Source organism: Ammospiza caudacuta, chromosome 1 (genome assembly GCF_027887145.1).
Source record: "Ammospiza caudacuta isolate bAmmCau1 chromosome 1, bAmmCau1.pri, whole genome shotgun sequence".
Lineage (NCBI taxonomy): Eukaryota > Metazoa > Chordata > Aves > Passeriformes > Passerellidae > Ammospiza > Ammospiza caudacuta.
In genome coordinates, this window is record NC_080593.1 from 30,429,523 (window position 1) to 30,455,853 (window position 26,331).

The 26,331-nt window shown below is 37.7% G+C and overlaps 1 protein-coding gene across 1 annotated transcript in view; it reads left to right on the top strand.

The window, feature by feature from the left end:
• The first annotated feature begins 594 nt into the window (after positions 1-594).
• The window catches only part of AHR (aryl hydrocarbon receptor), a 62,416-nt gene continuing 36,679 nt past the window's right edge, over positions 595-26,331 (top strand). The window contains exons 1-2 of the mRNA XM_058807566.1: positions 595-803; positions 8,413-8,600. Of these exons, the coding sequence (XP_058663549.1) occupies positions 748-803; positions 8,413-8,600 (244 nt within the window). The 5' untranslated portion in view covers positions 595-747. The remainder of the gene's footprint in view (positions 804-8,412; positions 8,601-26,331) is intronic.

Consider the following 26,331-nt stretch of genomic DNA (forward strand, 5'->3'; position numbering starts at 1 on the left):
CGGAGCTGACCTTTCCTCCCACTGGCCGCGGGAGCCCCCCTCGCATCGCTCCCCGGCTACCAGAGGCTCGGAGTTTTTCCGTCTCCCATCCCCATGCCCAGCCCGGAGCGCTCCCGCCGCCGGGCCGGTCCTGCCTCTCCCGGCGTGACCTTCCCAACATGGCGGCGCGGCCGCCCCTGCTCCTGCGCCCGCCGCCGCCGCGAGGGGCCTCCCCGGCGAGGGGGCGGTGGCGGCTGTCAGCGGGCGGGGCGGGACCCGGCCGGGCGCGGGCGCGGGGCCGGGCCGGGCGCTGCGGGGCGGTCCCGGCGCCGCGCACTCTGACAGGCGCTCGGCCGGCAGACGGCGGCCGCGCCGGGGTGCAGAGCCCGCCGCGCACCCTCCCACCGCCGCAGAGGAGCCGACGGGGAGACGGCGTCGCCTCGGCGGGGAGACGCGGCGCGAGCGGCGCTGGAAAGCCCCGACCGCCCCCATACCTGTGCCCTCCGGGGGCGGCGAGTGGGTGTAGCCGCCGCCGATCACCTGGGAACCCGCCCCGCAGCGCCTCCGCCTCCCGTCCTCGCCCGCCCGGGGAAGGCGCCACCGCCACAGCGAGCGAGCGAGCTCCGGGCGGCCGCGGGCAGCAGGAGCGGGGCCCGCGGGCGGAGCGAGGCGAGGGCTGCGGCGCCGGTGGGGCTCGCCCGCTCCCGGCAGCCGGGGCCAGGCGGGCAGCAGGGGCGGCGGCCCCCGGCCGGCGGCGCCCGCGGCAGGATGAACCCCAATGTCACCTACGCCAGTCGCAAGCGGCGGAAACCTGTGCAGAAAATGTAAGCGGCGCCAGAGGCGGGCGAGGGGCGAGGCGAGGAGGGCAGAGCGAGCGCCGGGCTTCCCGCGGCCGCGCCGTCCTGCCCCGCACCGCGCCGCGGGGCCCGGCGGGGGCGGTGCGGGACAAGGGCGCCGGGAGCGCTGCTGCTGCTGCTTCGGGTGCCGGCAGGACTCTTACTGCTTTTAGGGATTTTTCCCCCCACCCCGATGAAGAAGAAGACGGGAGTGTCGGGGCGCGGAGGGTCGGGGCGGCGGAAGGAGGGAGCGGTGCCGGCAGCGCGGCGCAGCCGGCTGACCTACATTGGGAGGCATCTGAGGTGACGGCTCCGCGCGGGGCCGCCGTGGGCGAGGGCCGCGCTCCCCCCGCACCGCCCCGCACCGCTCAGGTGTCTCTGCGGAGAACGCGGGTCGGAGTCGGGAAAGGCTTGGCCGGTTCCCATCCCCGGTTTAGGGCCTGCCTGGGAGGGCTGAACCCCCGGCTTGAGCCCTCCTCTTGAACCCTCCGGTACCGCGTGAGATGCGCTTATTTGTGCAGAGTCAAAGAAACCCAAGTGCTGTAGACCAGTCGGAAAAGGAAAAAAAAAAACACCCTGGCTATATAGTGGCTTTTTGTTTATTAATTTATAATTTTGAAACTGTGGGAGCAGTTTAGTGGCCGAGTAATTTTGTTTGCTGCACCTGCTTTAGGTTGGCATGCTAGGTTTTATATGATTCACTGAAACGTTGCTCTCGGGAGAGGGGAATTTTTAGGCTAGAAGAGATGCTTAACTTGCACTTTCAACTGAAAGTCAAGAATCTTTAGGTCATAGAAAGTAGCAAAGGTAAACTACCAAGTTGCAAGAAAAATAAGCAAAGCTCAAAAAATCCAAGTGCATTTTCTGGGCTACTTCTGTAGGTGTAAAATAACTGCAAGGTCTACAAAAGCATAGAAGGAGAGAATGGAAAATATTTGATGAAATTGTGTTGTGAATGATATGTTTTTAGATTCACAGCAGACAACTCAGTCTCGGGGTGAAGGGAATTAGCTTGAGTGCTTGCTTCTTTATGTTTGGAGTTGTTAGAATGAATGCATGTACATAGCTTGGGTTTTTACCCACAAATTAGGAAAAAAAGCCTAAAAATGTGTGGGTGTGTATATATGTGTATATACATGTGTGTGTATATGCATATAATTCCCCTGCTAGAAAATGCATTAATTATGAAAACATCAGTGCCTGCTCTTTTGACTATTCATTTCCAAATAAAAAATGTAGAGGTACCTATTTAAATTGACAATGTAGTTTTTGATTTTTAAGAATGAAATCAGTGTTTGTTCATGAGGAAATGAAATGTACTGGTGGCATTTGTAGCTTACTAATAGCTATAGGCAAGTGGTACTGATTGTGAATGGTGAGGTGTTCTGCCTTGCTGGTAAGATCTCCTTATTATTAAATATTAGTTAGCCTTGAGATAGAGGATGTAAAGCCTTTTTGTTTTACCTTACTGTAGTGTCTACGTAAGTAGTCCTTTTCCCTGTATCTTCTTGTTATGTAAGTTGGCTGAACTGCTGTGATTAGTTGAACTTGTAGCTTTATTACTAATGGGAACTATTTATCTATTGGCCTTAGGATCACAGGGAGAAATTTCTTCTCAAAATAAACGCATTCATATTGAAACAGTTTGTTCACCTGTTATTGAAGTGGAGGCTAATTATTAACCCACCTTGCTTGGGTTACTGGAAATTATTTTTATGTAAGACATTTATCTTGCTTTTAACACATTTATCAGGATCATGTGGTTTTTTTACTCTCAAAATACCTTGTGCTCTTTGGTTGCTGCTTCTGCTGGGCCAGCCTTGGAGAATGTTGCTAGTGAGTCAGAGGGCTTTGATTTATCAAATAACTACATACAGACCACTCCTTTAGGCCAAAAAAAAAAAAAAAAAAAAAAGTGAGACAGGCAATAAACCTTTTTTAACTGATTGCAGGAGAGAGAAAAGATGTACTTGGTGCTGGCTAATAAAGGTTTGACACTACTGTCATTTTAATCTGTTTGAATTCAATTTTTCCTCCCCTTAATAGAATTCAGTTATTCAGAAAAAAAAAAAAAGAAAAAAAGAGAACAGAAAAAGGTAGAGGTGATACATTACTAGGACTAATATCTTTTGTAGAAGAAATTATATCTGTTGATAGTTCTAATGTTTTATTTGTCATATATGTACATCTTAATGGAGCATAATAATTAGTAAGATGTGTAGACAGCTTATAGAAATGGAAGAAGGTCTAACTATGCCACAGTTGCCATGGGAAAAAAATTAAACAGAAGAAATAGTTCTTGTTTCAGGTACAAATAACTCATGAAAGCCATGGTCATAACTCTATAACAATTTAAGAAACTTCCTCCTTACAACTCAGCTCCCAGGTTCTACTATTGCCCTGCAGAGAGCTGAATTTGAGAGGGAATCACAGGCTGTTGTCTGACTGTGCCAAGTGTTGAAATGTCCTTTTTTTGATTCAGTTGGGAATTACAGTACTGCAGCTGAAAAAGAAACACAGTTGTGGGGGAACATAATAGGCAGTTGTTCCTGCAATTCATCTTGTTATCTTGTCATGTAAGGGGAGAGAAGAAAAAGATGCTAAACACGTGCACTGCAATTGCTTGTGATATGCTACAGAAATCACTTTCTCACTACCTTGGAGTCTTTCAATTTCCTCCCTCTTTAAGGTTTAAACCCTGTGAGTCCCCCTGGTGGCAGCAGGGCTGGGGGGTGTTCCACTCCCCACTGAGGCTTGGGGGCAATGCGTGGCCCCTGCTTTCTGTTTTTGTCTTTTTTTCCAAGTCTTCACCTTCTTTTGTCTAGTGATTAAACGTGAACTAATATAGTAGCATTGTAGTTGGAGGGAAAAAATGCAAGTTTTATGGAAGTGGGGTTTACTGAAGATAGATTCTAATGTGAGATGAAAGGTATTATATAAGTACAGCTCCAACTTGCAGTTTTTATATCTTTCTGCCTACTAGCTCTGATTTAGTTTGTTTTTCTTTTTTTTCAGTGTTTAGATAAGAATTGTTTTGTATAACTGGATGAATGTAATAGACAAGGAATGGGGCGGGGAGTTCTAAATGTTTCATGCTATGCAGAGGCAAAAAGCATAATGATTTGTTTATCTAGAAGATCAAATTAAAAAAAATATGATAGGGTTTTCTTCTTTGTTATCTTAAATGTATTTGGGACATTAAGTACTCCAGAGTTGTGACTGATTGATATTTAGTAATGAGTAGTCATAATAGTATTAGAAAGCAGAAAACACATTTTCATTAAAAAAATTGGAACTATTTATGTGTTCATTCAAGGCAAACAAACAAAAAGTGCCGGAATAAGCTTTCAAAAAGGAAATTCATCAGAAAAGAAAAATAATCATTAAAATGTTGCTTTGTGTAAAGAAGTATCTGTCACAAAGCAGTCTGCACCTCTTATTTGAATTGGAGGTAGTAAGACTGTTGTCTTACATAGAATAAACTTCTTATATGTATATATATTTGTCAGTCTTGAGGTAACTCTGTGTTACATGTTAAAAGTCTCTTGTTTTAAGGTTTTTGGGGTTTTTTGATTGGTTGGTTTTGGTTAATGTTTCTTCCAAAAGAATGCTTTTTAGAAAGAGAATCTACATCAAATGGAGGTATACATGTACATGTATAAGTAACGTGGTCAGTAGGCAGGAACATAATTTTTTGTTTGTTTTCCCCAATAAATGCTGGCTTGTTATCTTAGAAAGTTGTGAAATATGTTAAAACTGAGTGTCAGACTTTCATCCTTGATTGGTGTTCTGGATGTTTCTATCACTCTGGTTCAATCCTTAATGCACCAAACCAACCTGAACTATTTGCTACTGGATGAAAAATAGTAGCCCAGCACCAGATGAGTAGCATGTCACTGAGTTTTTTTTAATAAAACAACTTTATATCTTCATCAGTTTGAATCTTGACTGGTTTCAGTCTCTGCTGAAAGAGCCATGGAAAGGGTCTCTGCTCTTTTAAGATTGGTTGACAATAACTTTAACAGGTTGATAATCTGTAATTCTTATCTGTTGTTTCCAAAGGAACCATCACCTGAATTTTCAGCAATTGTGAATTCAGTGTGGGAAATAAAACGAAATCCTTAGAAGTATTTTTTAGTTGCTAAAGTAAATAAAGATATATTTTTTAGGATTCTATTACTTGCTTAGTTTCACAACTGATTTTATATACCTGGCCTCCACTGAGTGAAAACCTGTGCATAGGAAACAGATATGTTATTGCATGTACTATTAAGTATGAGATGAAAAATATTCAAAGCTGAGAAGATGAAATCTATTAGTTAGGTGGCTTGTATGTTTTTCCTTATATCCTTCTTTCCTAAGGAATAAGATAGTTCTAATGAACTAATAATTAGGGGTTTTTAATAAATTAGTCTTTTTAAAATGTGTCTCTCTCTGTAGTGTTCTTCTTGCATATTCATTTGTTCTCTGATTTCATTTCACACTTCAGTCTTGTTATTAAGGTATCATGCTTTTCAATGTTTGGCTTTTCTACTTTTTTCCCCCAGTGTTTTAGGTTGTTAGGAATAAAAACTTGTTCTCTCTTTGCATTTTCTCAGAAACTACTAAAATTTCCCTCTAAAATAATACAAATGAGCATGTAAATACTGAAACTTAATTTTGCCTTTTGATAATAATTAAGACTCACGTAATTGTGCACTTTTTAAACATTTGAGGTTAATGCCTATGAAGGTGCACATGATGAGCATGTGTAGTGAAAACTTCTAATTAATTATGCTGTAGCAGACCTGTGAAAACAGCAGTCAGCTGGTGTTGTGATGGAAATGCTTTAAAATTGTTAAATCAAAAAATTAAGTGTTCTTGCTTGCCTTGCAGCTCTTGGGTGACAAGGGTTGTAGATAAGTCCAGAGGCACGGAGTGTACAGAGACCTCTGGCCTTTGTTAGAGAATACAGATTTTCTATGAGAGGTAGAAGATTAAGAATGGAAAGATCAGCTTAAATACATTCCTTCTTTTAGTCTTTTTTTTCTTCTTTTTTTCTTTTAAATAAAGCACATGCATGGATTTAATCTTGACATAGTACATAATTTGCCCTGAAGACAATTTTCTGCATTGAATCTGGGCTGCCTTTAGCATCAAGGGCTTATATAAATGGATGGAAAATGTTTAAGTTGCTGCTTATGCCCCCAGCATTTCTGCCCTCCTTCCCTTTGTCACTGAAGGATCCATTTTTATATAATGAGTTTTAGTTGGGTGACAAAGGGGAAAATTAGGGATAATCGGTGTTTGATTTGGGGGAGAGAATATGGCAAGATTTATGATGCAAATATGGGTAACTTAGTAGTCAGAAATGCTTTCAGCTAGATTAAAGTAAGATAAATCTTTAGAAAGTAAATGAAAAGTAGAAAAACAATCACATCTAACTGACAATCTGATGAGATGACTGCAAGTTGAACATAGTTTTAGCTGCTTTGTCAATTTGCAAGTTTAAAGCAAAGCAGGGGACAGTTGTTAGGATAGAAAAGCCTGTTACTTAGTGCTGATATGTTTTGTAAATTTTGCATGTCTTAAATGGTTTCTATGAGGTCCTCTGCTTTTAATAAGCAGACCACTTTGATTTGGTAGTAGCTAGTTGTTCACTGGTTGTTATACAACTGTTAAATGCTGAATGTTTGAATTTTGTTATTTTGTTTCTACATTTAGAAACAGTCTAATACATAAAAATATTTAAGAAATACCCTTTAATATTGCTGCTAATGTTTAATGATTTTTAACTTTATTTTTTTAGGGTTATATGTAAGTTTTGCTAATTATATGGCTTGTACAAATTAATTTTCTGCCAGCATAAGAGAATATGAAGGAAACCTTGCTAAATTATTTAATGTTCACTTGGGAATATGGTGAACTGCTGGTGTCAAAGTCGTGATGTGTGACCGAAGCATCCATCTAACCAAGTAGTGAATCATCCATTGACAATGATGATGAACCTATGGTTTTTTTTAAGAGAAAGAATTTTCCTAATTCTTGGTTCAACTGTTTTGCCCACTTTTCAAATGTTTTTTAGGCTAAAGTACTACTAATTTACAATATTTATTCTGCAGCAAGTTTAACTTTATCCATCTGGGAAGTAATTTCTGCTGATACTTTATATTTCTCTGTTATCAACATTTTGCATTATAGCATCTTTTCATTTCCAGGCTCCACATAAAGCTCCTTTGATGTGGAAAAGGGCAGTTGTAGTGCTGGGGAGCAGGCAGCCAGGCTGAAGTGCAAGTTTTTGACAAGTGACAATTGAATAAGCCATGGCTGTAAAAAGAAGGTCTTAGATTTAAATTAACAAGAGGTGTAATTGAAACATAAAGTAAAAGCAAGCTAAAAATAAGAGTATCCACTCTATCAGTACTCATTTGACTGAAAATACAAGATGAAATTACTTTTCTGTATGGTTTACTTCAAGCAGTGGCAAAAATAACTTTTGGAGTTTTGCAATTGCTCATCATGTAATTGATATAAGGATGACAGTTGGGAGCAGATTAAATGAAACACTGAAGAAATTAGCTGCTGAATGTCTTTCTGCTCAGTATTTTTGAGTGATGCCTCTTCCAGAACCAAAGTTTCTGTGAGAGCAGCACAAATTGATAACTGCTGTAGATCTCACGTAGAACTGCAGTACTGAAAAAGTGACAATGACTCACTCTCTAATTAGAAGACTGTTTAATAAAGAACATAAAATGTACTATGGCTTAGGCAGATAAATTGCTGTTTTCAGTATTGACTTGTAATGACTAGTAGTAATTTAAATTAGCAGGGGTTTAAAACTTTTCCCAGACTTCTGGTATGTGGGAAGGAGTGAATATCTAAGTATCTGGAATTGGAGCTCAGGGTGGATGTGAGTGGAAAATAGCAAGTTTACAAAAACTTCATTATGTAATTCATAACACAAAGATTTTTAAATTGTTCTTTGTACTGTACAAAGGCATGCTTTTCCCGTGCTGTACTCAAATGAAGTGCCTTCAACTGCAAGATGATTTAAGGGATGAGCTCACAGTGTTTCCTGCAAAAATTTTGCCTGCTGGCTGAGCTATATCTCATGGTTTTTAGTATAATTTTGGAGGCCTAGGAAGTTACTAAAACTTTTGTTATATTCAATTAATACTAGCCTGTTACAAACTGATAAAAATTAAGGACATCCGTGAGAAATTGTTATTGAAGTGAAAAAGTGTATACTGCCAAATTTATTTGTACACAAATACCAATGAAAGTTATCAGTATATTTGGAATTTGACATTCGGGAGAACTCAAGTGATACATGACTGAAAGCATAGGAAGATTTTTATAAAAATTGTTGAATCTAAAAGGTTTTGAATGTTTATTAAAAAGTTGAAATAGACATTGTAGTCAAACTGCTTCACTGTGTGTTGGAGGGGAGATTGTTTCCCATTGGGAAAAAAAAAATAACCTAAAATGGTTAAAGTCGCTCGGGAAACCATTTTGGTTGTTACAGTTTGAGACAATATGTAACATTAGGCACAGCAAATATTTGCCTTCATTTTGGAGAGGAGCGGGCGTTTACATCGTGTTTGTTTTTCTGCCGCAGTGTGAAGCCATCCCCAGCTGAAGGAGCCAAATCCAATCCCTCCAAGAGACACAGGGACCGCCTGAACGCGGAGCTGGACCGCCTGGCGAGCCTGCTGCCTTTCCCGCAGGATGTCATCGCCAAGCTGGACAAGCTCTCTGTGCTTAGGCTTAGCGTCAGCTACCTGAGAGCAAAAAGCTTTTTTGATGGTAAGCATTGGGAATTTATTTGGGTTTGAACTGCTTGTAAAATTCGGTTTATACTGTATGTTGATTTCAGCTGTTTAAGTGCTTAAAACTGTTAAATTTATCTGCATTTTAATGGAACCTCCAGTTGCATGAATATATACAATGTAACTGTGTAAAGTAAGCTTTCCACTTTCTTGAAACCAAATGTAACTACTTACGTTTCACTTAGGTCACCAGTCATTCAAAGCTTTGCATTTGGAAATAATATTGCCCTTAATGAGTCCTTCAATCCTTTTCATCAGACTGTCAAAGATACCCAAGAGATTTCTCTTTTCCCCCTCTGAAAATTGCCTTAGTAAAACTATTACTGTTTCAAAATATGTCATAGGATTTCCCATCCAGCTGTATTTTGCTTAATGATTCATCAAAAATGACTTTGCTTTGATACAGAGTAATTGATAGTGCCCCTTCCTACAGTTTATTGCAAAGGTGACTTGTAAAGGATAGAGACAAAATCTTTCCCATGTCCAAGCCCTGATTAATGCAGGACATGAGGCATTAAAGCGACAGCTAAGGTTCTGCAGTTATGTGGGCAGGTGTGCACTGACCCCAGTCCTGGCCAGGGCAATACAGCAGCACTCAGAGTAGTCATGGGGTCAGCAGTGTGTGTCCTTGGTCACCTCTGAGCTGGCCAAGGAGTCCTATCCCTCTCTCTCCTTCACTACCTGAGCTGCTCTGTCTGGTGGGATGCACTGCTTGGCTTCGTGCCTGTATCTTAAAAGGCAGGAGTAGTCTGATCCTATTCATTGCAGGAATAAAGCAAGGAGCTTGTATTTAATTAATTGTCCTTTTCTTTTATCAGTCACTGAGATTTTACAGTTATAATATTGAAGATGAAATCTTATTGATCAGCTGGAGCTAAAGAATCTTGATTGCAATGAAGTTGATAATAAATTTCAAGTTTTCTTAGACAGTAAAATAACCTCTGTCCTCTTCAGTTTAAGATTGTCTCAGCCTCCAAAATATGGATAAAAGGATTCTAGAAACCTGTCTGAAATAGTTCCCCATTTTCTTGCAGAAATACAGAATGTTTGTTTTCATTTATTGTGTCAACTGGCTTCAGTTTATTAGTGCATATGAATTTATATTCTGTTTTATTGTTTGAAGAATATATCCAAGTGTCTTGATTTCTGTGATTGTTCAGGACAATTCTTAGTATGAAGTCTAACCTCTAAAGCTAGAGCTGGCCAAATATTTCTAGCTGTGCTTTTTTCAAATGCAAATATTTTCTCCCATCAAATGAGAGTTCTCTTGGCACCTCAGTTTCATGAAAATCTTTGCAAGAGGTTGTCTCAGGTAGACTGCTGTAAAAGCAATTATTTTACTTGTCTGTGTTCTCTTGGTGAATTGAAGAAGTTCTCATCTCAATGAAATGTGTTTTGTTGTGGTTGCTTTAGTGATGTTTTCTGAAATAATTCCAAAATTGCAAGTTTTTGTCTTACTTGGGAGGGAGTGATAATAGTAAATCTTAATTTCTCATTCCAATTTCCTGTGGAATGGGACTGCTTGATTTTTATTCTTCCTGCTTCTTCCCCCCAGTTTGCACTTGAAAGTCCTGGAAAAAAGCTTAAGGCTATGATTTAGAGCTTAAGGCTATGATTTCTCTACAGGGGGAAAAAAAAATTGATACCTTCAGTAGAAGCTGTCTTAAATGGTTTTATTAGCAGAAAGTCTTTTTGCTACTTCTTTTCAGATCTTTGTGTTGTAGGACTACAAATCAGGTTAGTATCAGTCTCCATCTGAAGGTATTTAAAGACTAACATTGATGACTTTAGTGAAGATAAACAAAAGCAATCAATTTGTGACTGACAGACAGAAGAGTGAAAATTAAGATGTTTATACTCTTTTAGTTGTCTTAAATAAAATGGAATCTATTTCAGTAAAATTCACCTTCCAAAAGAAAAATTACTACTTTGAAGAACAGAATTAGCAAAAAAGCCCTGAAAAGCCGCAGGTTTGATTTTCATGCTCTCTCTGTGCCGTGCTTCTCAGAATGATTTTTTTGAAAGAGCATTTTGTGTGGTTGGATATACGTGGAAAACCCTGTAGAATAAATGTGACAAATGTAGGAGGAAGCACTGATTGTCACCTTGAGTGCCCAGGCTGAGCCAAGGCTCCACTTTATTAACGCAGCATGCTGAAGTGAAGGGAAACGCTAAATGAATAACAGGATGCAAATGGGGGGTGTGTAAATTCCTGCGGAAAGTAAAATATAAACGCGTAATCATATGATCTTGCTTGAAAGGAAACCCAAGGTTTTGCTGTAACAATAGATATTTTTTTCAAAGAAAACACTTGCATTTTTCCAAGTTTAAATAATCTACAGTGAATGTCTGTTTTCTGAAGGCGGAAGTCTGTGGGGAGAAAAAGAACTGTTTTGTGAAAGACATCTCAAAGAGTTACATCAATTTGAATAAATGTGCCTCACTTAAATATCTACAGAGTTTTCTGGTGTTACTTAAAAGCTAAATGTGTTGATATATATATATATATATATATATATATATATATATATATATAATAAATGAGTAGGGGTTTCATTTCCCCTAGTTATTAAGATGGTAGAGTGGTACAGAATGTTCTCTGGAGCTAGAGACAGGTGAGTTTTTCTATAGTGTCTACTGAAATATGTTAGACCTCTGCATGCTTGCAGTATTTCAGGTTGTAGGAAATAGTTGCATGCATTTTACTCTTCCACAACCGCAAATGATCTTAGTGTTGGTGATTGTATTCTGTTGGAGCAGTGGCTTTTGATTCTTGTTTTTTTGTTAATGAAGTTATTGTGCTGCTAAGTGACTCTTTACATACACTATAGTTTGGTGTGATCGGGGTAGTTTCAAGTCCACATGATGTCAGCAGGCTTTCTGTATGCCCATGTCAGGCACGCTTTTATATGTACAGATTTGACCTTACTCAAGGAGGAAATTGTAATAGTGGATTAAAATAGTGAGTCTCAAGTCTGTTTCTTTATAAAGTCTTGTGTGGCAAGTCAAAGCTAAAAAATGGTTTAAGGTAGTGTCACTTCTCAGCTGTGCACTTCTACCTCCTGTGCTGAAGTGGATTAGCAGTCCTCAAAGTCAAGCAGGTTAGCTTAAATCACTGCTGGAGTGTTTATTTTGTGCATGTAAGATACTTTCTGAAAGTGGCTTAAGGCAAGCTTTTTATATATAAGAGACTGGGATGAAACAGGCAGGTGTCTGCTGACAATCACTAAAGCCTTTGTGTGTTGTCCTGGTATTATTTCAGTTCATTTTGCTGTTAAGTGCCCATGCATGTGTGCATTCAGCAGTGGAAAATATAAAGTAGAATGTGGGACAACAGCTCTTTGTGTGGATGCAGGTTAGTGTGAGCTCAGCATCTGGAGCACAACTGGAAAATCATTTAAGCATAGCCTGTGTTCCCCATGCATACTAGAGGAAAAAGCCCTTTTGCCTCTAGCTTTGGTTGTTGGTTATATGATTAATTGATAATCATTAAAGTACTCTACTGTGGTAAGGAAAAGCATTCTTAATTGTTCTTGGGATTTTGGTTGAACAGATTAAAGGGTTAAAAGTAGAGTTTATATGACTGATCACTTTTTTAATGTTAGGGGCATGATTTTTCTTTTTAAAGGTGTACTGAGAATAAAGGAGAGGCTTGCAGAATCTAAAATGAAGTAGTTGTGCTATGTGTGCATATCAATACCTTAGAAGCAAAATTCAACATGTTGCTTATTAATTGTCCTTTCATCCATTTCACTAAGAATTCCTGTGGTTTAAAGTATTTGGGGTTTTTTCCCTCTCTTGCTTATTGGGCAGTATTTTGCATTTATAGAAGAAAGTTTCCGCTCAAAATTAGTTTAGAATTGGTTTCTTATGTGGGATACTAGGGATTCTGGCAAGAACAGCAATAACAAAATAATTAAGATTTATTTTTTCCACTAAGTTTGCATTGCCTTTTTTCTTTAACTTTGTAATATAATTAACACACATTCCTTGGCATCGTATGGCTTAAACTTGCAGTGCAGCCGTTGTCATCACATAGAATATATTTTTTGATAATGTATTTTTCCTGTCATGCCCACTGTTCTATCATGCTATGTGCTGGAGAGAACAGACTGCATGTGGTTCCTGTTCTGGAGCGTATGGCTGAGATGCAGAAATGGGAAAGACAGGCAGAGTGGGAGACTATGTTTATTCTGTCACACTGAGAAGGGCAGCAACATTTTGCCAGTCTAGCAGATATTAGATAGCCCTTCTACCAAGTGTCAGATAGTGGTCTGGAACAGAAACCTGAAAGCACAAAAATGATTAAAATGCAGCCCAGTCAGACCAGGATAATACAGTAGTTCTGTCCTTTCTTGCTTGTATTTTAGACATTTACTATCTTTGCCTGCTGTGTGTGTCTAATGCAGTTTTCCTCGTGTATTATTTGAAGGTGTGACTTCCCTTTCATGTTATACCTCCTTTCCCTGCTCCTGTTGTTGCATACATAGATAATTGATCTCCACACCAGGAAAAGCTACAGCCCTGTAGAGCAGTGGAGTTAGGCTGCACTTACTGCTTTGGAGTGTTTATGTGGATGTTGTGTAGGAATTTGCTGCTGCCTGCAGCTTCTAGTGGGTCTGGCTGGTATTACTTTATTCATGACTATCTTGAGCTGTTTTTCTACACCCAAGGTAGAAAATACCCCATAGTTTGGTTGTTCTCTAATTACTTTTCTGTATCTGGTATTTTATACCACGCACATTAAGTAATTTTCACAGTTTTGAATGCAATTCTTTGAATCTCCTCTGAGAGTTGGAGGAAAAAAATATTGGGGAGAAAAACCCCCAACCCAAACAAACCAACTCTTGTTTCCTTTTGTACTGTCTTTCCCCTGGCCCAAATACAAAATTAATACAAAATGTGAACCTTGGAATTTTATAGTTATTTCAGAATCAGGCTACCATACCATTCATGTTATTTCCTAATTCATGCTTCTTCTTTCACTGCTTGTCTCTTTATTTTTTTTTTTCCTCCTCCAAACCTTCCCCTTTCCCTCCAATCCCCTGAGATTCACACTGACTATTTGGGACTATCTGCTACAGACTATTTTAGCCTGTATTTTACGTAACAGATGATAAGTAGGGATTTAAGCTTTGAAGTCCTAAATTCTGATCTTCAAAAATGATGATTAGAACTATGTAGCTGTGACATCATTCTAAATCTCAAAATATGTATGTTTCCACAATCTTGGCTTTTATTTTTAGGAGTGCTGTGTCACTGAGCATCTGATGCAGCTGTGCAGCATCAGATACCCCCGTGGATTGATGCAATTTAATATAACCCAAACAGAACATCTAAGATTGAAAATTCTGTTTATATAACAAAGAACTTAAAATGTTAGTGTATTTGTAGTATAAGAGGAGAAACCAGATACAAGTGCTAACAGTTAATAAATTTTTTGGATTTTATTTTCCTATTACATTCTGGTATTTCAGTGATTGATGTTAATCATTGTTAGAACTCCCTTTGCAAGGAAGAGAAATGAAAGGTTATCTCTTCTTCTCTGCCCTATGTGTACTATTTAATCAAAGGCATATGAAAAGTCACTCTAGGAGCCTCTTATGTTCCACAAAGCTGTTGTAAAATTACTTAAAAACCCTGTCCCAGTATGCAGAGCATTTGTTATTTCTCTGTAGGCCTTGTTAATAGGGAGATTAGTTTTAAGCATACTGTTCTGGGTTTTACTCAGGATTCCCAACTCCTGTTTGCAAGGTCAGAGCCTAAAATATAATTTATCCTGTTCTAGCAACATCAGTGTTCTGGAGATTGACACTGTTGTATGACAGTGAAACCTAGAGCAGGTAGCAAGATAAAATATCTAGCCTGAGGAAGTACCACTGCTTCTCTGGCCTTGTGTATTTTAAGTCTTGTAATGTTTGCTAATGTTATTGTTGTACTGTAGCACCTAAAGATAAAGGGATTTGGAGCTTTTTGGTTTTGTAATACAAATCACCACAACTGTTGCTCCCTCCTCCAAGGACAGTTTAAGTGAAGAATTATAACTGGAGCTTGCACTGGGCTCTCAACATCTGTCTTCCATGGGCTTCATGATTCATCCATCTGAATTTGTAGAAGTATGGTTTGCTTGACAATGACCTTAGAAATATGTCCTAGTTATTTAAGGCTTCAGTATGAATACAAATTAAAAACGTGTACAAATAATCTGTTAATACTGGAATGGTTTTTGCTGCTGTCTGTGCTCTTTGTGACTCAGCAGTTTTCCTCCTGCTGTGTGTTTGCCAATGGGAGAAATGCCTAGTTTTGCCATATCAGAATAGAGATACAGTCCAACAGGAAATAAGACATGCATGATTGAGTTCTGTAGATGTTTACAGCTCTAGCTAGTTCTAACGCTGTTTGTTTTTCCTGAGTAAACAAAAGCTTTACCTCTGTTTGAACAGTTTCTGCTGCGTACAAGCTTTCATAAACTACTCCCTTAAAGAATGGTTGCTTTGTGAATGGTCTTGGAGATCCAGCTAGAAGCTAATTCTATTTACCAGACCTTGGTCATTGTAATTGTTTAATTTATTAATTTATTATAAAAAATAATACATTAAATGATTTACCTCTTTTTAAAGAGGTGAAAAATAATGAATTTCAAATGTGCTCTTCAAAGTTTCAGGTAATGTGTTGATAAATGTTTCCTGGGAAAAGTCTCTCAGGAGTTCCTGCTCATCAGTGCTGTGTCCAATCTGTGCATGTTTAAGAAGGTATTATGTTAATGATAAAACTTAACTATAGTTATTCTAGAAACTTAACTGCTCATTCTAGTTCTTACAGTTTAGTTCATTTATCTGAAACTCCTTAAGAAAATGTAGGTTTACTGCCTGCCAGCTGTGAACATTAAAAGGGACCTACAAATAGGAATTAGTTGTCCTTAGTGATGCATGCTAAACTCTGGTTTTAATTGAACAAAGAGATGCTCATTTTTTTCCACTGAATAATTGCCTCTTGAAATTCAACCCATGTGCTTTTTGAATTGCACAGTACTGCACACTTTGTGCATGGCATTGTATAACATCTAATGAGCTGAAATATATACATCCTTGGCCCCCCAAGACAAGTTCTAACTGATTGCATAAAGTAGGGATTACTGGAGTACATCCACTGCCTGACTGGTCAAATAATCTGACTGCCCCATCAAACTCTGTTGTCACATATTCAGCAGTACAATTCCTGTGGGGCCACACAAGACTTTGTGAATGAATTCCCTTTTTCCTCTTGGTGCCTCCATCTGAGCAACAAACTGAAGAATGTCTTTCCTTTATTGATGCTTTTCTTTATGCTGCATTTTTTAGCATGTTGTATTTTACTTATTTAGAGGAAAAAATAAGGATAGCCCCCTGTTTCCTCCTTGCTTATACAATTTTTGTTTGATTTACTTTTACCAGATCAAGGACATGTAGGTAGCTTTTAACAAGATAAGCCCATAGGCTCTGGCAGTGGAATAAGCTGTGAGTGACTCCCATATCCCAAGAAGAGAAAAGACAGTCTTGGTCTGGAAAGGAAGCAATCCTCCAAAAGCCCACTTGATTCCCTTGCTATAATTCAGTCATTTCCGAAAGCCTTCTGCTAAATTGCTGGGAAGTTATGGATTGGTATAAAAATACAACTTCATCTCTTTTCCTGAAATGCATCTCTTCTTCTCTCAAATAAGAGATATTTCTGTTAGAAAGGGCCTATTCACTAATATTTTTATATAGCAAGGTTTGTAATTGAATGGTCTTGTAAAGAAATCTTCCAAACTCACTTCCATATCCTTTTAATGCAGTAGTTGCAAAACTCAACATTGCCTTTTACCAGTAGAATAAACTGTCCTCCCTCATGTATGGAATATAATTGACAGTTTCTGTTTTATCAATTAAAATGGTAGAGTAATTCCCTAGGCAAAAATCCTATGAAGTTGCTGTTGAGCCATCAGTTCAGTGATGGCAAAGTTAAGACACGGTTTCATTAGGGGAAAAAAAAAAATTGAATTAATGTTTGAGTACTAGGTCCAAGCAAGTTTGCGTGAAGTGAGTTCCCTAATAAAACTAATGGATGAGAAAATAATGGGAACTGTAAAGGGAATTTAAAAACCACTTTTGATTCCTAGGCTTTATAATAAAAATTAATACTGATGTATAAAATGGAACAGTTATTTCAATATGATTTTTTTCTTAAGAAAGAGTTTAACCATTTCAGAACTAGTGATTTATTAAAAAATAAAAATCTATGGTAGTAGATTGTAATTTTCTAGTTGTTATTAACTTGTCTTCTTTTCTACAAACCAAAAGCCTAAAAAATGGCAGTTTAAACAATATGTAATATTTGATTAGCTTTTGCTTTGTTCTAACATATTGAAAAATTGTTATAGGAAGAGAAAACTCTGATTTTAGGAACCAAAGGCTCAGAAGTAGGAAACTATTAATCTAGGTTCAACTTCCCACAGATCCCATTCCACAAGGAATTAAATTACTTCACTTTCATCTTTGATTTTTTATGCCTCGCCTCAAAAAAATTAGGAAGCCCTTTTTCCATCCCTTTTTGTGGCTAAAGCCACAAAATTCATTTCAATAGGTCTGATGATAAGTTACAATTTACCACCATGCACCTCTTGCTGACCTTTTTTTTCTGAAGAAGCGAAGGAGATGTACCAAGAGAAGCAACTAAATGGGAAATAGCTCAGAAGAAATGTGTGTATGCCAGGATATGGTTTTGGTGATTCAGCTGGTGACTGTCACCTCTGTGATAGTTAGGGAACAAGAGTTCATTGCCTCTAAGTCTTGAAACCACAAGTAGTATACAGCTTGTTATGTGGTTGCTAAGCTTCAAAGCCCAAGTGAGAGATTACAAATTTGAGCAACTGTATGCTTCCTGAGATTTACTTTTCAGTTTTTAAGTACCAGATAAAAGCAAAAGTGAAGCTTTATTCCTTGTGTATGTTTAAAAAAAAAATCTGAACTAAAATTTTATCAGGTGACTAGGTGCAACTGGCTAACCATAAAAGCACTGCACACTTATTTCTGTTCCTGTTGCATTATACATATTCACATGCAGTCATTCTTGAGGCTTGTTTTTTTCTCAACTTTAAGTTGAGAACTACCACTGATGCCTTAAAAGCTTAGAAATTCCCACCCAGTTTTGACCCCCTCTGACAAAGACATAATAGTTTACTCCTGATCCTACACTTACAAGGTCCTGTAACCTGCTCACTTCTTGCTCTCAGAAATGGCAAACTGCCTTTCATCTCCCATAGAAATCCCATTTTGCCCTCCGTTTACCTTCTCTGAATCTGGGAGGCTGACAGGGTATTTTTAGCCAGATGCACACACATGCTTTTAAGGGAATGAGCATTTATTCCATAGTGGTTGCAACTATTTATGACTCCATTTTTATTTTTCTATTCTTTTTTATTTTGTCTTCATTCTCACACCCAGATCAGGAGCAATGGCTCCTAATGCATAGCACAGTTTGGGAGCATCTGTTACACGAAGTGCAACTGTATGGGCGAAGGCTTGAGTCTTCCAAATGCAGTGACTGAACTCTCATTTTTATAGGCTGGTGCATGTTGACTTAGTGTGGGGTTTCTGGACTGATTAATTATCACACTGTGAAATAAGTTCAGTATCAGTCACTTAAGGAAAAAAAAATACACACAGCTTAGTTGTTGGTTTTACCTTCTACTTAAGAAAACAGACTTGTGTTAAGTACCACTTTGTAGGACTGAGGATATGTCCTCCCTTTAAGGGAGACTACTGCATAAACACTTAACATTCCACCCTTAATAATGCTGTTAACTCTTTCTTTAAAAAGCAACATTAAAAAGGCTAAAAACATATAAAAACCTGAGTTCAGCTGACCTGTGTAGCAGACTTGGGTTGGTTTTAATCAGTGTTGTGAGCAATTCTGTGCTGTATAATGTTTTTTCAGCTCTTTAAAATCAGATATTTTGTTTATTTTAATCTTTTATTGGTCTTAAGAGAAACACTAATCTAGTTCAACAAGCATTTTAGGGCTTGCTGAGCTATATTTTGGGAATGACTCAAAAGAAAGTATATTGTGAAAGCTGTGGAAAATCATCCCACACACAATCTGGTTAATTCTCAAGTTCTTGGTTTAGTTGAATGTTTTAAAACAGAGTATGGTATATATGTTAGGCCAATCTAGTAAATTCTAATGTCTTCATTTGGTAAAATGTTTCTAAAACCAGTAAGTGCATTGCTTCAATGTTACTACTTCAGCCAAATTTCAGAGTGTCATAGCTACTGTCAATGCTTTTAAAAGAAATATGTTCTGCATGGGTATGATATTGTAGGGAAAAGGGTTCAATTACTGTACGACAAATATTTTGCACAACATTTTGCTCTAAGCATGCAGCAAGCTTTTTTTCCCCATAATTTTTCTGTAGTTGGCAATGCAAATTTACTGTTAGTAGTAAATTTTATGGGCAATAAGGACTGTGAATTGAGGAGTGAGATTTAGCCAACAATTTGTGCATTTTTTGGAATGGGAGGAAAAATAGGACATTAAGAGATCAGGCATGAAACTACTGCTGTTCATGCCAGCTTTCCATTTTAGTGGGTCTAGCACTAGAATGTGGTCTTTCAGACATGACATTTCTACTACTTGAAAAGTCAAGAGATCTTAATTAAGAAATTTTTTGAGGATAAACTGCTTATGTTATGAGATTTGCATGTTTGAGCTGAATTAGGAGTAGTTCAGCAGAACACTCTTGACAAGATTTACAATTGCATGTAGTCTGATTTGTACATTTTGAAAACATTTTATAACCACTGCTTACATATTTAACTCACGTCAGAATTCAATAGCAAAATAGACATTTGCTTCTCTGAAACCCTACTGGAAGAAAAGGTTGCTAGGCAGTTTCAGCTCAAGATAAGGTTGTGTGTTTCTGTTGCTGTTTTAATGTTTTTGCATTAGTGATATAGAAAGAAATACAGATTGAGAAAATGCTGGGAAAAACAAAGGTGGTTAATTGTCTGGACTTATGAGCATTATGCTGTGCTAGGTGGTTTCCTTCTCAGACACAACTTCTGCTTACTTAATTAAAAGTGCTTGCTGTAATGAGAATAGGCTTAAAAAAGAAAATCTGGTTTTGCTGGACAGATGAAGTACTTAGGCTAACTTTTGAAAGCAATAAAAAAAGCTTGATAGTTTAAAAAAAACCCAAACAAAAAAATTCTGAGTGGGCCTCTGTGTGCAAGCACATCACCCTTCACCAAATGGTTCCGAGTTGCCAACTCATCATAATGTGTGGTTTAGGATAGGTTCGAAATCAAAAGTTGTGGCAAACTTTAAAAAAGTGATGAATGCATGATATGGATCAGTTGTATTTTTGACCTCTTCCTAATTTTTTTTTCCCAATAAAATAGAGTTTAAAAAACATGGAATTGCATGCAAGACTGGATGGAAATAGAGAACACTTACAAAATCCTTAGAATCCGCATCAGAGAATTAAATAAGACGCACATCTCATAAAAGAGAGAGAAAGCTATAAAAGCAATGGGCAAAAATGAGAAGCTTAAAAGCAAAGTTAAAATAACAAAGAAGAACATTTTACACTAAGCAATAAGGAAGCCTGGGAAACAGTGAAATATTGTAATAAACATTATAAACTATATAGGAAAAAATAATTCGAGCAAAGGATTGGATTACTAACAATCAAAAGAATGTAATGGACAATGAGAAAAATGTAATGGGTCTTACAGTGCCTCTTGTAACTAGAGAAGAAAGCATTAGAGATACTAATGACAGAATTAGGTTCCACCTGTTGTGTGCAAGAATGCTGGTCCAGTCTTACAAGCTAGTTTCTTGCAGAGTTTGAATCCATCTGAATAAGATCAAAACAGAAGAATACAACAAAAACTTGTGCAAAATCAAGAAACCATGGCTGTGTTTGAGAGGAACCTTAGCAAGTGTTTTCATTCCATGCCTTGCAACTTCAAATTACTTAGCCATCATTTCACGTCACCTGTAACATCCATGCCAGTTTGTGTTTGTATAATGCAAAGGACTTGTGTTTCTTGTGCACATATTTACTTACATTTCCATTCATGGGGTCAAGTAGCAGTGCTGAGGGGCAGCTAATGCTGTGAAATGCATCTTCTCTCTGGAATACTATGGCCTAAGTGAGTCTCTGCTTCTATGTACAATGGCATGTTTTTGGAAGGACTCCCACCCTTGCACTTCAAATAGTGTCTCTGTCCATTAAGACAATGTCTCTCTCCATTAAAAGGCAGAAAACTGTTGAGAGAGTAGCTAGGAATTAGAAAAGTACAAGGCTGTGGTTAATTCTAAGTGTTGCACTTGTAAGGACACTGAGCATAGCTGTGTTGCTATAACAAAGTGCTGTAGTTGAGAGACTAGAGACATAAGAAAAGAGAGATGTAACTCTTAAAGAATAGAGAAGAGCTAATGTTGTAGTGTAACTAATAAATAGTTTGTTACAGAATATTCATGAGCTTATTACTTGCTGTATAAATGTTTAATGCTCTCTTCAATAAACAGAGCTTGCTGAACACTCATTAAAAGTCTCAAGCCTTCCCTGCACCAAGACAAATAGCCTACTACAACAGAAAACTATCTGCTGTCCTCTGTGCCTTCCTCTAACTGAGGATACCTGGCTGTTGGTGACTAAGATGGTCAGACTAACCTAAATAGCTGAGACTGTCCTTCAGTTTTAACCCTTTGCCTTATTTTAAGCTCCTAAGTGTCCTAGAAAATAATGTAACCACGTTCATTTTTGCCTCTTCTCTCCCAGGAAATCCATATGTAAATTATTTTATAATCTCTTGGAGAGGATTTGTCTGAGTAAGAAACATAAATGAATGGGGAGGGAAGGCAAGATCAAGTGGAAGGGGACGGATCTTGATGATACACTATTAGGTGGTGTAACTGTTCAGAAAAGACTACTGCTCTAAACCCATCTGGGAGGAAATTACTTGTGTAGATTCTTTCAGTGCTGTCCAAAGCCATGTGCTGCTTTTAAGTCTTGTATGGGTGAAATCATACAGGAAAAGATTTGTCTCTCTTTGGATTTGGTAATGCCCCCCAAGCCTACAGTTGCTTGTGTTCATGAAGTGGGTCATGTGTTCATTCAAGATGAAAATAAAACACAGGAATTTACAGTGTATATAAATATTTTCATACTTGAGGTATCTTTAAAACATTCTGAAGATTCTTTATCTGCATTAGCTAACCACACTCTATGGCTGTATTAAAGTAAATGTCAAAGTAGAGACAAGATAACTTCAATGCAAGGGACGTTTGGAGAAATTGCTTCAATTTCTTTCACTTTTTTAAATGAAGATACTAAAGTGAGAATGCACTTAGATTTTGAATATTTTCAGATATTCTGACTCAAGGTTTCATGAAGGCACTGTCTGCTCAGCTATGTGATTCTTACAGGGATCCTTCGAGGAATCCCTGGTGGGAATCCCTGCCTTTGTAGAGGTGTTTACTGACTTTTATATGTCATGACCAAATTCTCTCCTTTGTTTGCCTTCTCTGATGGAAGAACCCAGTGGGTGCTGTTATGAACCTTCTTTGCACCAAAAATTTGAGCTCTGCATTCAAGGAACTTTTAAAATGTGCAAAATACTATTTAATGTGCACAGATGTACTTCAGGCTTACATGTATTGGAAGGTTCTCTGGAAGACATGTAGTCAAGATTATCACTTTCCAAGATACCACACCGGACAATTTAATCTCCTCTAATTAGAAACTTAATGCTTAATAGGTTGTAGCTCATGTGGCAGCCCCTGAGAGATGTTTAGGGAATCAATTCTGTATTCCATAGCTTCAAGGTTTTCTTTCTGATATTGAACATTGTAATCAATAGGAGCCAAACCACTAACAAGTTTCCCAAAATGCCACTTGCTTTTGTAAAAACAACCTAGGAAGTAGTAGTTTAAAAAAGTCCATCTAATGGGATATCTGCTTCATTTAGATTATATTAAGGCCACCGAAATTTCTTCCTCTTAAGATATTGATAATAGCCTTGAGAAATTCACGCTTAAATGATAATTGTGTAATTTCTAGTAACTCAAAAATTAATCTCAGCCTGTAAATTGTTAGTTGATACAGTAAGTTCAAATATAACGTTGCTGCAAGGTCACCTTTTCTATGTACAAATAAATGTTGCTGTCTACTTTCAGAATGTGATAATAGACTACAGGTTACTCGAATTTAGAGATTGTCACCCCACTTAAAGGTTCTGTATAAAAAGTTACATGCATAAGATAAATGGAATTAAGAAATCCAGATAATAAATAATTTTATAGAAGCTGGTTATTTTTTGTATTTTTATGCCAAGCAACAGTGAAAGTTACAATACCTTCTGGTTCTTTTGGGTATTTTATGAGCAGGATCAATTGCTTATAGCAGAAGCTTTTGGTGTTTTTCTTGCAGAGTGAGTTGATTCCAGATTGAATGTAAAATATTTGTTACTTGAATTTATTCTGTGAGACTGACAGCTATATATATATGTATGTAAAGTGTAATACTACTAAATGTTTGGAATGAAATAGTAGATTTTTGTTGGCACTAGGATCTAAGGATGGAAATGCCATTTGGTACATAAAAGCAAAAAACTGTAAATTACTACAGTCCTAACTGGACTAAACATCCATAGTTTCTTCCATGAGAGCTACATTACTGAATTACATATAGTTTATTTTTAATTCACCCCTAAATTATTCCAGTTATGCTTGAGGAGAGAGATGAATATCAATAGTTTTCACAGCCTGCATGTAGAGCAGGAAAATAAATCTGATACATTTACTACTACTTTTTTAATAATTTATTTTGTTGCTAGAGCTAGAAATAGAATAGGAAAGCTCATAGAAATATTAACTTTTTATCTTCTCTGCAAAGCCAAGCTGTCCTAAAGAAGGAATGCCTGGCAATTTGGTTTCAGTCTTTTTGTGAGACTGAACAAGATCAGTTAAATCCCAGAAGTGGTGTATATACTTTGTGCAAAACAGACCATGTCTATCCCACCTGTCTTTTTATCTTTGTACAGGTCAGTACATTCCTCTGCTCATACATTAGTATAGTCGTCACCAGTAATATGCCTTTTAAATTTCCTTTTGCACTTGAGTTTTTTCAGTTTAAACATGCCTGAGAAACCAGTTATGCTTTTAGCAGGGTGAATTTTATTTTATTTTGCTGAGTAGCTCATGCATATGTACCGCAGAGCTGAAACAGTACAGACTCATTTCACTTTTCCTATAATGGTAAAATAACATAAATCAAACTTTTCCAATAGTCTTGCACAGCCTTGTTGTTTTAGTGGAATATTTGGGTCAGAAAGAGTTAAGAACTGGATATGGAATGTTAAAACTTGCAGGGAAAAGATAGTAGTGATAGTTTTCTACTCTGTTAAATGTAATGTTAGATTCAGTGACGTTTAATAATTGGCCATCACATTTGAAAATATTTGATGTATGCAAAGGAGACTCATAAAATGGTGAGGTTGCAGCTATATGTGTTATCATATATGTTCCACTAAACTTTACTTGGGCTCCAGGTTTGTTTTAGCTGTTGAGCTTGGCAGCCCTGGCTGAAGCTGGTGGTGGTGAATGTTGAGCTGTGGTGATTTACTGCTCACTGTGTGGAAGAGGAGTTACTGGTTTGTTTTACTGTATGCTGTGAGCTGTGGTAACTCATCCAAGCTGTGGAGTGAACCGTGTCCTCTCTTGGGCTGGAAGGTAAGCTGGGGGAAAGTCTTTGAGGGCTGGCTCACCTTTCTAAATCAAAGTCTTCTGTTCTTCAAACCATTACATTTCTTGCCATTTTATTACTTGTGTTTTGCTGCAAGAATGAGGGTCACTCAACTTTGTGTTCATTTGGAATGCAGATATCTGAAGCTGAGCTGCAGAATTAATAAACTATATCCAGGATGTGCTTCTTTGCAAGCTCTTCACCAAACAGAGATGAAAACTGCTTAGAAATTGAAACATCTATGTCCTTTCATAAATTTATGTATTAAATGTAATGGCAAAATGAAATCCTTCAATTATGATTTGCAGTAATGTTACAAAAATGGTGATGTGCAAGGCAGTGAGGGAGTTTGTGTACAGCTTTTGCCAAGAATGCTCGTATTGCTCTTCCTTCTTTTGTGCTGTAAGGTCAGGGAAATTATATGAAGTTGTGCCTGGAATCAGTCTGGACTTATTTCCACAAAACAATTCATAGCAGCAGTATATTTGAAAAAAAAAAAAAGTTATTATCAGAATATGCCGTAATTTATAAACTCAAATTAAAACACTCTTGGTGAGTTCAGCATCCTGCTGCACAAAGGGCTGGGATGCAGGAAGGAAGTGGGGTTTGTCTCACTAACAGCCACCATCTGAATCCTGCAGAGAGTTCTGTGTCATCTTTTCATCTGTCCTATATGCATGTCCCTCACTAACACATTAAAACTAATAATAGATTCTCATTCTGGTTTATCAAAGCTTTTATTCGATTAATTTTAGAACTGAAGTAAATGTGGAAGCGAAATTTAGTTTCTATTTAAAGATTAAAGAAATATGGTGAATAGTTGCAACTGGATTATTTTATATACAAATATATTTGTCTTTAATGACAGCTGTCAAAGGAACATATTTGTAAGTGGTGTTATGAATAATTCAAATGGCTTAGTAGAGCAGATGGAGTCAATTGAGTGAAATTGTCACTAGAGTGCTTCAAAGTATTTTTGCACTATTTTAGCTTGCATTTTAAATTGTTAAACTAAACGCATATATTTCTGTAACTTTGTGTTGTGTTTTTTCTGATGAACATAGTGAAATAAATTGCTAATGTAAATTTTTTTACCTAAGAATCAACTGCAAAAGGATAACTTGATGTGTATTTTGGGGAGGAACTGCTCAACTATGAGAAGTGATTTTGCTTTTCTTCTTGGCTAAATCCCAAATATTCTAAGCATATGGAACAATTTAGCAGAAAATACGTAATTATCAAGCAGATCTGTCTTTGCCACCTTGAAAATTATTTCTTGTGGCAGGGTAAATGAAACCTCATGTTTAGGTTTTACTTCATTTGATCTTTCGCTGCTTTGGCAGTAGAATACAAAAAAATTTGACAGATGGCACCATTAAAATATGAGTTGATTTGTGCTTACTCTAATATGAATCTGAATATGCTTGATAAAGGCATGGCACAAACTTGAAACTAAAATTTTGAAGTAAAGTACATTTATCTTGGTAAGAACATGAACAATCTGTGTAACTGTAAAAACAAATTTAATATCATGCAGGTGTTCACAAGAAAATATGTGCACATTATTCCTTTTATTATAAATAAAACTGCAATCAAATTTTGGCTTTAAGCTTATTTCTGTTTCTCTTTTCTATGGGAAGGCCAATATCAGTGATTGCCAATTCTCCATTGCAATGTCCACTCTGTGGGCAGGTAGCCTTAATAATATTGTAGCCTACCCTATAAAAAACACTTTTTACAACATAAAAAATGTTCTGTCAAGATTAATTCAGTATGTTCTTATTTACTTGGCTTCTGATTTTTCTTTATTACCTTACTGGATCTAAAGTCTTTTGAAAACGGAATTGTGTGGACTAGATTATGCATTTCCCATGAAACACTCATCCCATAACAGAGTGGTCCCTTTCCAATGGGGACTGGGTCAGAGATTAATCTTGCC